Below are 18,590 nucleotides of genomic sequence, written 5' to 3' on the forward strand. Positions count from 1 at the left end.
GAAGGGAAGACCTGTCAGGATATCTCTTCATCCCTGTCACTAACCACAATTGTGTGATGTAGAAATGTAAATTTGAATGATACAGAAAGATACTCCTAACTGAATAAGGTAAACAAATTCTCTTTATTCCTTTGCTGGTAACACACATCTTATAGATCCTTCCTCTCTCCCTCCCCCTTTTGAACTACATCTAAGGATTCTTTCATCTAAGAATTTCAAAGTATGCTCAATTACCTATGCATCTTAGTGAAATCTTCTTTTCTAATGCCTGTACTTTGGGACAAATAGATAACTGAAATTAACTTATCAGACATCCCTGATAGCCATCAGGAACACAGGGCATCTGACCACAGTGGCTTGAATTTGTTTTCAAGAAGGTCAATTAGTTAAATAGCAGAGGATAAAATATAATCTTGGCCTATTACCTTTTGACAAACAATGCATTAATATAGAAATTCTAGCTAAAGCAGACACAAATGGTTGGTTTTTCCAAAGTAATATGACCTTGGTGTCCACAAAGGCCAGAATAATGAGTGCCAGAAATGCTAGTGTTGTCTGATCATGTTTTCTTAATTCTGTAGCCCGAGTAAAAGACAAAGGCTATTGTTAAATGTATTATGGGTTATATTTAGAATTGGTAGAGTTGATTTATCAAATTCAAAGGCCAAATCCTGCCCTTGGATATGTCCGATGTATAAATGTGTATCCCTGACCAAAAGAGCATCCGCTTGAACTGTGACGCTCTTTTGCTAATGGAATCTTTTGAGTTTGCTGGAGGTGGAGGTGCATGCCCTGGGCATGTAGCACCTGCTGCTGTGGCCACCATACTCACAGTTCACAGTGACCTTGACTTGTTTGACATCTGCTGAGGAGACCTCATTGGCAGCTTTGCACTCATATTTGCCTGACTGCTCCCTGGTGATGCCAAGAATCTCCAGATATTCTTCTTCTCCTTCAAATTCTCTTCCTGAAAAAAAAAAAGTTTGCATGATTTTTTTTAAAAGTTGAAATCACAGAAGACTGCCTCATTTTTCTTTTTAAAAGCAATAAACTGACATGACTTTTCAATACTTTGACAATATGCTTTTTCTGAGGTCATATTTGACAGACACAAACCCTAAGACGAAAATCTTGTAAAAGTGATTAAATGGGAACTGTTGTTGTAACATGCTGATAAAGGAGTGGAAAAAGGGAATCTGGAAGAGAAGGAAACCAAACAAGAGTGTGATACCAAGCTGAGTCCCCCCAAAAGCAACCTTGAGTTGATCTTTCAGGAAGCTCTGGGAACAACACATGTCCCACTTAAAGTCATCCTGATCATGAGGTACAAAGCTGGAGTGTCTATATATTCATATGCACCAGTCATTATTTAAGGGTTTGGTATAAAGTAGTAGTTGAGGAGAGGTCCATACAAGTTGTCAAGTACTCTGAAGGGTGTGGGTGAAGCACTGACATCATCAATTATACTTTTAAACTTCAAAGTAGCTATTAGAAGGAGAAGTGGCTTCCTTTTGTGAAATCACCACTCTGCCACTTTAAGGGGAATTTTTTTTTCACAAGGATCAAGTGCTAAACCCTGTCTTGCTGTTATGGGTTCCATGTTTTGTATAAAACAATATCATCATTAAGACTTTCAGGCTATGAGTTAGATCCAAGAGAATGTGCTGCTGGTGATACGTTTTACGACAGATTGTGGCACCTGGGGTTGGGGACATAGCAGCTCTAAAAAGATCTACAAAATTGGCTATGTCCATTTTAGTAAAGAAATTTCAAGACAAGAAAGTTTGTTTAAATTTTTCTCACATGGATCATAAATAAAATTTCTGAGTAGATTGAGAGAAAGAGGGATGAGGAAGTGGAAGGAGAGAGAATGAAAAAAGGGAAAGAGAAGGTGGAGAAAAGAGAGATTGCACAGCAGGAAGAGCTTAGCCAGAGCTTGGCTAAAAAGGCCTGTGGACTTCAGTTGAATTGAAATCCCTTCACCTCTGAATTTCAAGACTCCACTGCTGTTAGGATAGAGCAACTGGAGAGGGTGTTCAAGAATACAGTCCGCCACCATGATGGAATCTTGCTCCTGGTCATCCTACATTAAATGTTACCAATTAATAGCTCTGCTGAAATGTCACAAGCTGTTTTCCTTTTCTAGAAATTCTCTGATGGCCAAATCAACATAACAGCCAGCCAGCATGGACATGAATTCACTGTCTAAATATGTCAGCTAAGCTTGTTAACTAGACTCCCAACAGAACATGGGACCCCTTTGATAACATTCTATAACTCAACTGTCAGGAATACTCTAAGCATTAAGTCTCTGTCAATGTCAGTATCACTAGTTTCGAGGAAACTTGGCAATTCCAACAACTAACAGGCAATAGTTATATACAATTATTTGGTTCTGAAATTCTGCACATTCTCTAGCACATTCTTCTATTGAAAATGTTTTAGAATTGGCCTATGGTATAGAGTTGGACATTATTTATAATAGGTTTAGTTATTTTTCCTGTCTGTGTTTTTTTCTTTTTATTTTCCCATTTTCAAACAAGAAGTCAGATCTAATTTTATGTTATAGGAGTGAAATACAGTTGGAAAGAAAACAGAAATCTTGGAGTAATAAGCCCCTTTATTAAATTAACTGGGCAGGATTTGGGCTCGGAGGGAAAAAAAATCTTGTGTGTTTACATACGTTTATGGACTGGTTCATGCTATTTGTTAGATGCCATGGGTCTTCTAGCTGAACATCAGTACCCTAAAGACTAATGGCAGTGTTGACAATCAGTTTTTATTTAGCAGGCTGAAATAGGTGTAAGCTGATTAGAAACCTCGAGTGCAGAAGTGGAATAGATAGTAAAGTAGCACTATTGATTTTGAGAGTAATACTAGATTATAATGAGAAGATGTAAAGATGATTCAGAGTATTTTAGGATTTCTTCCTTGCCCTCCTCCATATCCATAAACCTTATTTGTAGGTATATAGTAATTTTGGTATGGCAATCTTGATGAAGTAATACACAGAGACTTGAATTAAGATACATAGCAGATCGGAGTCAGATCCGACACTTCATACAGCTTAAGAGAATGGAGCTAGATAACCAAAGATGGTCAGCATTTCTGGGAGAGATGCTGTCATAAAAACCCATTCCCTTTAAACGATTCTAATAGAGCACCACTTTGTTGGGGGAAGAAAGGGTATGTAGGAGCACTCTGGTGTTAGGGACAGAGGCTCACTGGCCATGTCCTGAGGTTGTGACTGTGGTGTGTAGTTATCAGTTCAGAAATCAGCAGAGGCCCCTGTGGACACAGGCCTGATAAGATGCCATCCTTTTCCTCTCAGCAATGGCAGTTCTTATTTTAAGGCCTGGAATAGATGACATTAATTTTGAGACAGAAAATCTAAAATGCACTCAGATTCTTCTGCTTTTTCCCCTTTGCCCCAGTGTGTCTGAGCCCATAGTTGTACCTATTCTCCAGTTCTTTCAAGTCACTTTGACTAGGATCTGGCCACCATTTCCTGGACTCTCTAAACTTAAAAATTTCAGGCCAGAAACACACAGCCCGTTGTGGAAGTTCTCTGATGACTTGCCCTCTGACTACAACTCAGGTCCTTTCTGATTTCTATTATTTCCTGACCTTGTTTAAATATTGACTTGAAATGCAAATTTCAATATTTTGGTATTTTAAACATCTCAACCAGTTTCCACCAGCTTGCTCATGTAGCGGAATGTTATATTTATTCTGGGATCTAGTGTTTAGTTTAAATCTCCCTTTGCTTAAAGTGCTTGGGTGTCTCCTGGCAATATTTAGCTACCAGCCTAAAGAACTTCTCATCCTCCCCGGTGTCTGCACCTTTCAAACTCTTGTGCATAATTAGCGTATGCCCTCTTAGTCACCGTTTACTCAAGTTGTACATATTAGTTCCTTTAATATTTCTTTATAAGTCAGAAAGAAGTGCCTGGAGCTCATGGCAAGAGAAAAATGCTCTCTTTGGCGTTCCCTAATGTGGAGAAAAGTCAGCCAGGGTAACCCCAATTAAAGTCTGCCAGTTGCTGCCTTCTGAGTACTATGCCTCAGAGGAACACATTTTGGTGAAATCTGTAGTTTGACTCCAAAATGTTCATTTATTGAGATTCCAAGGTCAACCAGGCATTCCTAAGCAAGCATTCATTTGGAATTAAATTCATTTCCATGGTGCTTCTTTCTCTCTTTCCCTTTCTTTTCTCCTTCCTCTCTTTCCCTCTTTTCTTCCCACTGTCTTCCTGTTTCTCCTCTTCTCTTTCTGCTGCTCCACTCCCGCAGCTACTTATTTACCTATAAGCTTCTGCTCTTAACTTTTAGGAAACACCATGAAAATTTATTAACCTACTAATATTTGCTCCCCAAACAGAGCACTATTCTTGAAAACTCCACAGGACATGAAAACTTCTCTTTTATTTGCATTAAAAAGATTTGTAAAACAATACTATTACCCTAATAATCATTAAGATATCTGTCTTTCTTTCCCTTTGTTTGAGATGCAAGAAATACAATTGAGGGGACTTGCTAAATTTGAGTATTTCATTTATAAATGTAGAATTCCAAGGACATCAGGTAACAGATACATTTTTTTTTCACTATTCTGAGATGAGACTTGTAACATCTCAGTACATCAATGTTTTGCTAAAGGAAAGATGTGTTTGGAATGGCACTGGCATTCCCTTAACTAAATTTGAATATTTATGTGTAAGCAAGTGGCTGTAAACACATTAGATATCAACACAAACACACGTAATTTAAAGAAAAGCAAGAACTGAAATTCATCCTGCAGGGTATGTGGGTGTGTATTTGTGTGTTGTATGAGTCTGTGTTTGGAAATAAGAGTCAAGAAAGTGAGCACAAGCAAGCTATGAACTTCTGCCTATAAAAATAAAAGAAAAACAGAATCACAAAATCAATGATGCCATTTGAAGTTTCCTGGGCAAATTTCAAATGCTGTAACAAGTGTCTGTTCTTACAATATGTTTTATGTTCTTTTCTTTCCTTTCTTCCTAAGGACATGCTCACCTATTTCTGGTTTTGTTCCCTTCCCTACTTTTCTGCATAGCATGGTCTACACACAAATTCTAAGAAGAAGAAGAAGAGGGAAAGAACAGAGGGAAGACTCTAGAAAGGAGAGCTGTGATAGGGTTCTGTTTGTATCTCTAGCCAGGTCTCCCTCCAGATCCTTTGAAGATTTTGTTTCACAGTTTTATATTTCACCTGAGACATCCTTTAGTGTTTGACAAGGTTGCTGTCCAAAGGTGGAAACCACTTCTCATCCCCGCTTTTCATCACTGAAAGGGAGGGGTGAGAAGTGGTAAGTGATCCTGATAAAAAGAAGGTGGGAAGGGAGCAGCCACCATTGCCAGAGCAACAATCATAGACGAATAAGGAAAAACAGCGCATTAAGGGAGTAAAGGAAGAAAAACACAGAGGTGGTGCAACGAGGGTGATTTTTAAGCCAGAGGAATGGAAATGAAAGGAGGGAGAGTTCCCTAGAGAGAGGGGCATTGAACTATTAAGATATTTGAGGTGCAAGAGGTAAGTCACTCAGATAGAGCAATATTCCTTATGGATACAGTAAGATACAGCAGGATATGAATTTGGTATATTGGCCCATGCCTTCTGTAGCCTGGAAGGGTGTAGTTATTACCTAAAAACCAGTGACAAGTCAGGCAAAATTCATAACTGGCTTTGGCTCAATGGATGTTCATGGGCAAAAAATGAAGAACACTCTGGCATTATTTTTTTCCTGGCCTCTAGAAAGACCCAATTCACTATGATTTGCAGTTTTGCTTCATATACATTTTTTTTTTTTTTTTTGCTAGCTGACATAGTTTTAGTTCAGCATCTGACCTGGGACTGCCATCTGCACATCATTTCAGTCTTGGCATTCTTTAATAATACTAAACCTTTACCCTATACTTGTTATCAATGATTATAAATTGTTCTGCCCTTCTAAATGCTATGCTTGAAGTTTAAGTCCACTATGTTTAGTTCTTTGAGGGAAATTGCACAAAGAATAGCTATGATTACATTGTAAGACTTTCCCACTGTAGGGACCTCATCTGGTTTTGCCCATCAATCACTGTAACCCCAGGATGCAGGACAATGTTAGAAACCACTGAAAATTCAAGAAAACAGTGTAGAGTCAGTGTTGAATGAGCTACTACTTAAACACTTGCCAGGAACTGTGCTAATCCACTGAGTAATAACACTCAAGATATATTATCTTATTTAATTAATGATGCTTGGGGGTTTGCTTACAGATGTGGAACACAAGGAAACATACATTTATAGTAGACAAGGAACTTTCCCAAGTTTATAATGATAGTCAGGGAGATTTGAGGTTTAAACCAGGTCTGTGGACATTTGGAGTCCATATTCCTAACTAGGCATGCTGTCTTTATCATTGAATTGCTGGGAAAGGCTAGATTTTGCTGAATTCTAACTTCTTTGTATCTGTTCTATTTCTTTCTACAGAGTATAAAGTGGGAAGCTGAGAATGGGGACACTTGGGGGAATTTCCAAAGCAACGCAAGTCAGTTACAGATAAAGGAGGTAAAAAAGAAAGACTTTATCTTTTTTTGTGGATTGCCCACTTCATTGAACATCCTTCGTGAGAGAATCAAATAAAGAAATAAATGAGAAAAAATTGGTATTTAAAAATTTAAGTCTCCACTCATATTTTTAGGAGCTCCTCCATTAACAATATAAACCCATTGTTGCACAAAAATGCTGACATTCTCGAGTATGAAGAAATATATTCTAAATGTGGTGTGTTGGTTGGAAGCTAGTGACTTCCTGGTGCAAACGCAGTTGGTATTACTTGGGAAATTAAGAAGTGCTTTTTTTTTTTTTTGAGTGGATTAATGACTGTCATTCTGGACATGTTTGGTATCAGGATTTCCTGGAGATATTCTGTTGAGTACCTTCAATAGGCGCTTAGAAATATGGGGTTGATAAGAGATTCAGGTTGAATGAGGATTTGAATGTATTTTCTGCACATCAGTGGTAATTCAAACCACTAGAGTAGAAGCTTCATAACATTCACCTGATATAGCATTGTCATGTGTTGGATATGATTTGAGTGTGTTCCCTAAGGACTGGAAGATTGGTCTCCAAAGTGGTGATGTTAGGGAAGGTAATGTGGTACCTTTTTTTTTTTTTTTTTTTTGCACCAGGGATTGAATTCAGGGGTACTTGACCACTGAACCACATCCCCAGCCCTATTTTGTATTTTATTTAGAGAGAGGGTTTTCACTGAGTTGCTTAGTACCTCGATTTTGCTGAGGCTGGCTTTGAACTTGTGATTCTCCTGTCTCAGCCTCTGGAGCTGCTGGGATTACAGGCATGTGCCACTGTGCCTGTCTGGCATAATGTGCAATCTTGAAAAGGGGGAGCCTCATGGGAAGTGATTGGGTCATTGTAGGTACTGTCCTTAGAAGGATGTATTTATATGGGACCCAGATTAGTTCTCAGATTAGTTCTGGATGAAGTGTTGTTGTAGGAGAGGAGCCCCTCGCCCCCCCTCCTTCTCTTGCCACGTGATCCTTCCCTTTTGCTCACGATCCTGCCATGATGCCATCCACCAGGATCTGATATAACCTGGGGGCCCTTAGCAGAGTGGTTGCAATGTTGTTTGGACTTCCAGCCTCCACAATTATGAGCTAAATAAACCTCTTTTCTTTATACATAAGCTAGCCTTGGGTATTTTTTGTAGCAGTGGAAAATGGACAAATACAAACACTATGTCATAAAGCAAGCACTCACTGTCCTATTTCACTTTGACTACCTAAAGGGTATGGGGTAGAAGATGCAAAGAGGTAAAACTGAAAAAGAGAAAAAGGAAATATACCAAAAATACTTAAAAGAGTTTTGGGAGAATAAAAGAGAAATAAGGATTCCTGCAGTTGTTGGTTGTTTTCCAGCCTACTTCTTAATAGGGGAGGTAGGGAAAGATTTGAATTGCTGGACAGAGGTAGCAACAACCAAGATCTTTTGCCATTGTCATCAGAACTGCGGGGGTAATACCTGCCTTGTCATTAGTGATTTTGCAATGGCTGAGGATTAAATATCAAGAGAGATGAGAGCAGCGGTTGCTGTTTCCGAGAGTCACATAAATCAATTGGCATTTTGTAAGTGAGTGTGTTAAACTCAGCAGGGCAATTGCATTGTGGAAGGATTGCTAGGCAGGGTTTTGTGGCTGCCAGAGAGGCCTTTGAAATGTAATTAAAACACAGTAGAAGATGATAACCCCATTTGGTCCTCTACTCTTTCTTTACCGGTCCTGATGTTGTTGTGATCTCATTTGGGCTCACCCCAAAATCCCAGTTCCGCTTCTTCAGGTAGGCCGTGCTGAATGAGCTGTTTGATCCAATTTAGAGAACTGCTCTTGCTTAAAGTCAATACATAAGTAATGAAGAGAAAAATAAGGGTGAATGTTGGGAGCAGAACAGGAAAAAAATGGTTTAAGCATGAACTAAAGGGATGTTCTTAAAACATTTCTATTTAACACAAGGTGGGCAGCCTATGGTGACCAGTCAGGGTCGACACTACCAATAATAAGGGGTCTGGCAATTGGCTTCTTGATTTGAGTCCAAAATGCATGAGCTAGGAATTGCCTTCTCGATGTTTATTTTGGATTGCAGGCCTTTGCTTACCAGCACCCCCGGTCCCTGGTCTTGGCCCAAGATTTTCAGCCTTTCTGGGAAGCTGATGGATCCCAGTGGGGTAGGGCCTAGCTGCAGTGTCAGGAGCACACCTCCAGGGGGAGTGGGGGCCAACCTGAGAGCTCCTGCCTGCTCTTGAAAGCAGCTGCTCTCCCAGGCTGGGCCCACAAGCTCCTGAAAGGCTATGAGGCCAGTGGGCCAAAGCTTAATAGGAAAACAGCAGCGATTTGTCTCCACTGCTATTTATGTTTCAAGAGCTCGACAGGCTGTCAGTGCAAGTGAGGGTCGCTAAATTTACTGCCTTTCAGATTACTGCTACAGTCTCGGACTTGACAAGTCACTTCATTTAAAAAGCGCTGCATGAGGATGTTTCCTCTACTTCTTTTTAAATAAAAACAAAAGGAGAAGAAAAGGCCACCACAGAGGTTTGAATGGCTGAAATGAAGAGAGTTCACAAGACGGTCTTAGCCTGACCTGTGGATAGATGTTAGAGGGAAGGGGCTGCTTACACCAACTCCTCACTAATTAAAGACGTGCTGGGTGATATTTTAATGCCCGTGCCATGGTATTTTAATGGAGAAGGTTGGGGGAGGAATAAATTCAGATTTTTTTTTTTTATCTGTTGGATTTGAATGTTTAAAGGACATTCAAATGGAGATTCCTTCTAAACAATGACACAGAAATGAGGTATAAAACACCTTCCTCTGCACTTCATTTCTTTACCTATTAATTCATTTTTTGAGGTCTTTAAAATCAGGAGAAGATAACTGTAGGCAAAAAGAAGAAATTGGTCATCAAGCAGGTGAAGGGGATGGAGATAGAGTATTTCTGACCATTGAGTAAAATATTATCTTTCAATATAAAAAGGGCCTGAATACTTTAAGATGTATATGCAAGTTGATTGTGATATGGATAGTAGAACAGAGATTCCTGGTATAATTATAAAAAGTCATTTGGCAAATATCTACTGAAAACATGTCCCAGCCAGCAGGACCAACCAGGAAGTGAAAGAAACAGGAAGGGGCAGAAAGATGTGGCTACTAACTCTCAGGGAACTTATGTTCTCATCAGGGATCAACATTACAGACAGCTCTGGAAGCCTTTGACTTCATTTCAGATGGAAGTGAAGGAAACAGATTGAATGCTTTGAGAACAATATTTGAATTTTGTCTGCTAGTTTTAAGACCATTAATCATATATTCCTCAGCCAAATGCTTATGTTATTTAAAACCTAATTTTTTTTTCTGACTCTGTCCCTTTTTTAAAAAAAAATCTTTTTGTCTGTTCCTGGGTCAGTATGTTACTATTTTAATTATCACAACTTCATAATGCATTTTAATTACTGATATGAATAGTTATTTCTCAGGATCTTCCTGATTTGTTCTACATATTTATTTCCTAAGAATTTTAGAATTATTTTACAAATGAAACAAATGTAAATAATTGTTATCTGTGATTGTGTTTATTTTGAACTTATAGATTAATGTAGTGATATGAGATATATCTTTACAATCCTGATGTTTTTCTCTTCAGGAATAATCAATCACATTTGTATCGTATCTACTTACCCATGAGTGATTTTCCCCCCTTGTAGTTTTATGTTAAGTTTATTATGATAGATGTTATATTTTCTTATTTCTAGTTAATAGGGTCCATTTTGCTGTAATTTAACTGATATTGGTCATATTTAGAAAAACCATAGTTGTATGTTATTGTAACTGGCTATCTATTCAATTATGTTTTTCTCTTGTTGTAGCTGAAATTATGTTAGAATATTGTTTTTGAAAAAAAAAATAATACCCTCATGTCATTCACAAAAGCACATTCAGATAAATCAAAGGACACAAGATTAAATATTAAGCCATAACACTACTAAAAGTCAAAGCAATAAATCGTGTTTTAGTCAGTTTAGCTTTGCTATAGCTGAGCTGAAATACCTGACAAGAACAATTTAGAGGAGGAAATGTTTATTTGGGGCTCATGGTTTCAAGGATCTCAGTCCACAGATGGCCAACTCCACTGCTCTGGGCCTAAGGTGAGGCAGCACAATATGGTGGAAGGATCCAGTGGAGGAAAGCTACCCAGTTCATGTCTGGTTCTGGAAAGGGCAGGGGATGCAGGGAAGATGTACCTTTCTAGGGCACAACCCCAGTGACCCATCTCTTCCGGCCATATCCCACTGGACTATAATTACCACCTACTCATTTAAAATAGGATGAACCACTTATGTTATAATATAATACAATCACATATACCTCTGAATATTCCTGCATTACCAGGAGCTTTGGGGACACTCCATACCCATAAGAGTTTGATAACATCAAGAAAAAGAACACCTTTTTAAGCAACCCATGAACAAACCACAAAAAAAGAGATTTATCATTATGATTGTAAAAAAGTAAAAATTCCTCCACAGCACAAAACTCTGGCCAACAAAGTTAATATATAAATAACAAGACCAAAAAACTGCATTTATGGTTTATATGGAACAAGAGGAACAAATTTCTTAAAAAGTTGAATTTTTGAAGCCAATAGGATGATCTACCCTTTTGGGAGATAGTTTGGCCATATCTACTAAATTGGAAATATGCATATTATCTAGCAATTCCATTACTGTGTGCAGTGATATTCACTACAGCATTGGAAGCACTCACATTAGAGCTAATAAATTTTTGTACTTTCACACAGTGGAATATTATACAGAAAAGAAAATGAATAAATGACAGCTATAAGAGGCAACATGAACAACAGTATGACTACTATCATATGAAAATTATAGATAGGTGAAACTAATCTGTATTTTCCAGGGAGGCTATGTAGTTGAAAAAAATCACAAAGCAAAGCAAGGAGAGGATTTTCTCAAAAAAAATTAGTATTGTTATACATAGGACTCATTAGGTGTTAACTATGAGTCATGATGTTTATATAAATTAATTCACTTAAGACAATTTAATTCATATAATGTAACATTACGTTATCTAGTCATAAAAATATGGAATGCTCTGTATAATATGTTCTTTGTGTTAGAAAAGTTATAGGCACACAATAATGCACATATATGTATTTTTATATATGAAATTTAGTACATTTGGTTGTCTATGTATGATGTCTATACAATGTCATTAAAAGTCTTACTTTTGGGTTATAGGATCAGTAATATCAGAAGTGAGTAGTTCGGAATTGCCCTCATATTGTGCTACCTTACTCTGCTTGAATTTTTGACACAGATCATATATTACCTTTATAATGAAAGACTTTTAAAAAGTGGAATGGAATTCAACAATTTTGGTATAGAAAAAAGATACACCTTCCCCAGTAGCTGTATCCTAAGGGCAAGTTTCTCACAATGAAAAAGAATATCTTTGAGATTTTTCTATTGCTGGCATAAGAAAGACAAATTAAGGGAAATAAGACAGCAATTCCAAATGACAGAAAGAATAGTGGCAAGCAAGCTGATATTTTATAAAATTAGAACAATTTTCTAATTAAATGGACATTCAAGGGTTTTAGTGACTGCACACAGGCATTGTGCTCCAGCCTACCTCCTGTGCTGCCCTCCTGTAGCTATTCAAGAACAGAAGCTGCAGGCTTGGTTCACTTAGCCCCAAGCAGGGAGACTTGATCTGGCCAACTGTTAGAAGCCCTTTCTCCACTGTTGAGAGAGGTCTGGGTCTTAGAGGTGGCAGTACCTCAAATCCATTTTTCTTACCCCTTTTTCACCCTGTAGCATCAATTTACCTGCTAGCCTAGCGCTTTGGTCCTTGCCACTGGCAGTCAAATTGCACTCCTGTCCCCGGCAAGGGCTAAAGTTGGGCTGAACCATGAACTTGACCCTCATCTGGTGGTTACTATACCTTTCCTACAAGGCTGGACCCTTTTTACCATGCTTTATCCCTGACGAATGGACTGTAAACCTTGATGTAGCACAAAAAATCACAGTGCCCTGCTATTGTCATGGCCCTTTAAATACGGATATTTGGGGAATGATCCCAAACTGAGTTTCCTTAATGATACAAACTATGAGTCCTACAAGAAATGGGAAGAGGTCTGTGGTGGAGGTAGAAATAAACAATTCACCCTCTGTTCTAGTTCATTTCTTATTTTACACTCCCTCAGCCCAAGAAAAGTCAGCTTATCTTTCTGTCTCATTGGGAAAGTTTAGTTTCCTAGTGGCTTAGCACCTCTCCCCTCAGTAGGAGTTGCTAAGAGGAATAAATCACAAAAAAAATTCTCTCAAATAGCCTGGGGGATTGAACCCAGGGCCTCGCACATGCTAGGCAAGTGCTCTATCACTGAGCTACATCCTCAGTGCTCAGATGCATATAATTAATAGAGTCTATATGGAGAACTTTTATGGGTGGAGAGAGTAGGTGATAACTAATACTTGCCATGTGAAAATATCAGACTCAGTACTTATTTTTCCTTGTTACATGGAGCAGAACTTTTTGGATCTCAACCAAGCACTTAAATGTACTCAATCATTTATTTATATCAGAGAAAAAGGTTGTGTAACTTCTCAGCTGTGTACTGAAGCCATTTCATCGGACTCTGGGTAGCTGGCCAGTGTGCTTGGGAGGTTTCGCCCCCGCCTCCCATCTCTGTCATGTCGGCCTTCAGTGCAACCACATAGCACAATTGCCCAGAGATTCAGTCGCTAATGGATTTCAACCCAGGACCTGCCAAATGCTTGTTTAAGACGCTTGATAATTGCAAGGCATATCTACTCACATACTACTATCCATTTATTTAAGAGTCCCTGGATTCCATCCAAGGATCACGTATTTAGAATGCAAGCCATTTGGACCATAATTATTTCAGCACTTCCTAGAAATGGCTTCACTGAAGTGAGACCACAGCTTTTCTATAAGGACTATCAAAAACATTATACCCTTTTAAACACATTTTCTATGCATTTCATAAATTTCAGTGAAATATATTGTCTAGCACAATGATCAATCTTTTTTTTTTTAAAGGACTCTATACACCAGATATTTTTCAGGAAAAAAAAAAGACTCTTCAACTGACTTTTTAAACTTTTTTTTTGTTTCCAAAGAATAGCTATGTAAATCAATGTATTTTCCCTTTTGCTTTCACTTTAGAAAAATTATGCAAATATATTGCTCATATGTAGTGATTAACTCATGTCAGGATCCTGTCAGCACCTTTTCTAGGGTTTCTTAAAGTGTGATCCATAAATCCTCTATATAGGAATCACAATGGGAGCTGCTATCCATGCAGATCACAGACTGTGACCTTCATAGACTTGACGAATCAAAATATCTAGTGTTAAGATCTAGGAATCCATGTTCATAAAGTCCCCAAGGTGATGGTCAGGGACTCCTACATTTGGTATCCATCTATCTGATTTTAGAAGTCTGACATTCAGATGAACATCCCTTTTCTTTTATCAGAGAAGTTCAATTCACTCCAGCTTGCAGGAGTCAACTTGGCCTGGGGTCAGGTGAGACTGAAGAAATAAAGTTAAATTATATTTAGGGGAATGCACAAAATTCTGTATTGAGCTAAATTTCCATTCCTGAGCTGACAATTCAGCCTGTATTTGTTGGGTACTACTTTGTATCACATGGCTGCTTACCTATGTTAGTTCATTGTTCTGTATAAGTTTACTTTCTCTTTCTTTACAAGTGAGGCAAATGAAGTTCAGTAAAGTTAAGTAAGTTCCTAATATCATACAGATAGTACATGGTCTAATGTTTTAGCCAGTCCAGCATGCCTGTAATCCTAGTGACTCAGGAGCACGAGGCAGGAGAATTATAGATTCAAGGCCAGTCTAAACAACTTAGCAAGACCCTGTCTCAAAATAAAAAGTAATAAGGGCTGGGGATGTGGCTCAGTGGTAAAGGGTCCTTGGGTTCAATTTCCATAAATAAATAAATAAATAAATAAATAAAGGAGGGTCTAATGTTTTAATCCATTATCCTATATTTTAAAAGATTCAGTTATGTTCCTGTGATTGACTACCATCATATCTACAAATTCTTAACAGTTCCTGACAAATTCTAAAAGTTCTTGACAAAAGCCTGTGCAGACTATCTTCTTGCCTGCTTAGAACTCCAAAGCAAGCCTTGGTCTGAACTCCCAAATGTTTAGCTGTTCTTTACTTTCCTTCCCATCCTATGATCTCCTCTGTATTGCCTGGTATGATCACTAGACTTTCATATTATAGAAGTCATTAAGAATAGGTCATTTACATGAAAAGTTGACCACGGAAGCGCACATCACCTTTCCTTGCTCTATTATACATGAGTTTTGTCATAGAGCACTTTTAATGGGTGTTTAATCTATTAATGAACTTGAAGAACTATAGGTAGATGGTGGCTGACCTTGAAGAGTTGGAAGATTCCCAAAGAGTAAATTAATTTATAACAAATGAGAGATTTAAATTTCTTTAGATCATGTCATGTAGGATTCAGAGATATCCCACCGCATATTTTTATTGTGTTGTTACAGAATTACACTGAGATTATATGTGGCAACCCGAAGTGTGGGTAGGGAAGGTGATGCAAAGCACAGGCTCTGTGTGAAGAGATTTGACAGGTTGCCAGGAAGGATAAATTGCCTCAAAGATATCAATCTTTAAAGCTTAATTATTTTTCCATTAAGACTCCTTTTACAATGCAAATATTAATGCAAGTGGTTCTACCTTTTATCAGCTAATGTCTTAATTCTCGATTAAAACCTACGGGATTTCTCAGGCTGCAAGCAATCAGAATGGGTAGTTGTGGGAATTGGTTCTTGAAAACCTGGCAGACTAGAATGGAAGTGGAGGACAATGTGAGGGGAAGGTGGAGGTGACAAATTCAGATGTCACATTTTGCACAGCTCTGACTTAATTTGTATAAATGTTTGGGGTAACTAGGAAGTGAGTAAATACTGTGACAGAAAATCATTGTTACTAATATGTGAGTCTTGATGTGAAATTAAATGCAGGTATAGATAAATAATTTATATAAAATCTTATGTGCATTTTATACACACACACACACACACACACACACACACACACACACACATACACACACCAATCCTAGAATGAGTACAAGGCAAACTATAAGTCTTTGGGTGCATTTGAGGTAAAGCTAAGTGGACTTTTAAACTTGCTGATCCAATTCTTGATGAGGACAATAATGACCCACTTTTTCAGATGATAATTGGGAAAGTTCTAAGCAGGAGGTCTTGAAATATGTTCAATAAATTGCTAGGTTTTCAAAACTCCTCATCTTTCCCTTCCTTGTGTACTAATTTAAAATAATGTTAGTTTCTGGAAGGCCAAATCTAATTATATCAATATCTTAACATATCATGTGCTCAAGCAGTTTTAGTTTCCTGGTTGTTTAAAAAAAACTTTCAATTTCAAGGTGAATGAAGTTAAAACTCTTAAATCGTCTCCTTTTGGCATGTGATTTCACAAACAGGCAAACTTAGAAGTGGTCCTTGGCAGAGCTGCCTGACCCAATGTGTTGAGGGGCAGAGGAGACCACAGAGAAGATGTGAAGGACGGACAGCATGAGGGAGAAGTCCTGAAGCAAAGGAGAAGGTAACAGAGCAGGGCATAGGGAGATCATAGAAGCCAGGCACATCACGCCACGGGAAAGAATAAAAACAGAAAGTAAAAGCTACCAGGATTGCAATAGCCTAAAGTAGAGTCACACACCTCTCCACCCCGCTAAAAAGAAAGAAAGAAGCCTTGCTGGTACTCAGGATGGGCACACAGTTTGTTTAGGCTGGTGGATCCTGAAGTGTCTTCACTTTATAAAAGGCTGCATTTTGATATGATATGGGATGATCTTTCTGAGAGGTGGTGACCGGGCATTCCACAGATCTGAGAATAAGTGAGTAGACGAAAACAAATGATTGCAAAGGTGGCTGGGTATAGAAAAGCTTCAGATTCCCTGAAGTCTGGAGCTGTCACTCCTGACAACGGAGTAATAAGCTTTAGTCCTCTTTAAAGAACTGGAGACCCAAACACATTTCAGGGTTTTTAAAACCAGTATTTGTGTTCTGAAATAATTCCAGGTGGCCTATGGGCTTTAGATTCAGATGTGGGCAGGTGACCAAGGTAGTTTGATTATAGATAATGAAAACGTTTTGTCTCTAATTTCAACTCTTATCTAGTGGAATGTCTACCTAGAGACAGAGCAGAGCCATGGACCATTGCTAACTGCATGGCTATGATGGTGCTAGGTAAATGGTGGAAGGAGCATGACTAAGTTGGTTGCATATTAATCAAAACAGATGGAATTTCAAGAGTAAAAGGCTTGAGCTCTCCTTCCATCAATTCAAGCCATTGGGAAATCTTTCTTCTACATCAAAGTAGTCAAAGTCAGAATTCATAAAGCAATGTAAGAATGAGAAGTACTTGAAAGAAAAAAGGAATGTGAGTGGTGTATGTATGTGTGGTGCATGTGAACATGTGAGTGAAAGATACGTTCAGGAATAATTGGAGAAAAGTGCGTGGCTGGGTTCAGGTTAGTAGGAACATGCAATTATTCCCTAAGCTAGTGGGAATACATTTTCTCTAGGCTTGAAGAAACTTGAGACAAGCATTTAAAATGATATTTGGTTGAAGGAAATTTCTAAAGTAATTTCATCAGATTTAAACAAAACCATGCAGATTTCATCTCTCTTTTCTGGAAAAGATACTACTAAATTTTCCAAATGATAATCTGGGACACAGATTCCCAAAACTGTTTGAATGGCAAATCTAAATTCAGAAAGCAAAATATTTGATTATGTGATTTTGTGCTTATCCTTCAGTGGATTGTTAGATTTTAATTTAGAAAAATGGTGCAGACACCAAAAATAATTTAAGAATATTTTATGGGACAACTTTCAATCAACAAAATCTTACTAGGCAATATAAATATCCCCATATAAATTAGGAAAAGATTACCAGCATTCCATTTTAGTGTCTTAACAGCTAAGGTCAGTTTCAGGAACATCAGTGTTCCTTAACACATAGCTTAAAAGTCATTCAAATAATTTCTAGAAGGGCAAATCAGTGCAACTAAGCTCAAGGAATAAACTAAAATCAAGTACTTTAAAGGGATGATTAGAGCGTGGCTGTTGCATAGATCCACTGCCAACTGTCCAAATTTGAGAGTGAAAAGCCAAATAAAGGGCTGAATCCTTCGTGTGTGTGTGTTTGTGTGTGTGTGTGTGTGTGTGTGTGTGTGTGTGGAGAGAGAGAGAGAGAAAGAGAGAGAGAGAGAGAGAGAGAGAGAGAGAGAGACAGAGATTGATTACAAATATAGGAAGGATGGTTCTCCTTTTGTAGATTTCTATTTAATGTATATGTACCAGTTGCTTTTGAGTAAAAAGCAAAATAAATAATTTAATTTGATAGCAGGTATATGTCCAACACTGCACAGGAAAGATACAACAAAAGAGAACAATATAAAACTAAGAGTAAAGGTGATGTGACAGTTTAGGAAATGATTATTACATTGATAAAAATCAATAATGACTTAAATTTGCTCCTACTGTTAACACTCATTACTTTTAGATAACCTAGTTCCATACTTTTGACTTTTGAACAGTGTGCAGAAATGTTAATTTCTCTTAGTCCTTCTCTTTCTGCTATATCTGTGTTAGAGAGGTTTTGCTCATAAAATGTAAGATTTGAAAATTAACACAGATGTCTTCTCCGAACAAAAATTTTAGATTATATCACATATGAATATATACAATTATACTGTCCATATAATTATGTCCCAAGACTGCTGTTTATTCTTTTCCAAATTTAAATTGGAACCAGCAGAACTAGAGAATAGGGCCTGGAATCTATGTCACATGGGCCAAATTTGACCTGCTGCTTGATTTTATCCAGCTCATAGGTAAGAACGAGTTTTACATTTTTAAGTGATTAAAAAATTTCAACAAAAG

General features: G+C 37.9%; 1 protein-coding gene across 2 annotated transcripts in view; it reads right to left on the reverse strand.

Moving 5' to 3' along the window:
* LSAMP (limbic system associated membrane protein) overlaps positions 1–18,590 on the reverse strand; it is a 611,879-nt gene that overhangs the window by 40,210 nt on the left and 553,079 nt on the right. For both annotated transcript variants that reach the window (XM_081302034.1, XM_081302035.1), the window contains exon 4: positions 833–967. In XM_081302034.1, the coding sequence (XP_081158160.1) occupies positions 833–967 (135 nt within the window). The remainder of the gene's footprint in view (positions 1–832; positions 968–18,590) is intronic.

Source organism: Spermophilus citellus (genome assembly GCF_964194105.1).
Source record: "Spermophilus citellus genome assembly, chromosome: 7".
Taxonomy (NCBI): Eukaryota; Metazoa; Chordata; class Mammalia; order Rodentia; family Sciuridae; genus Spermophilus; species Spermophilus citellus.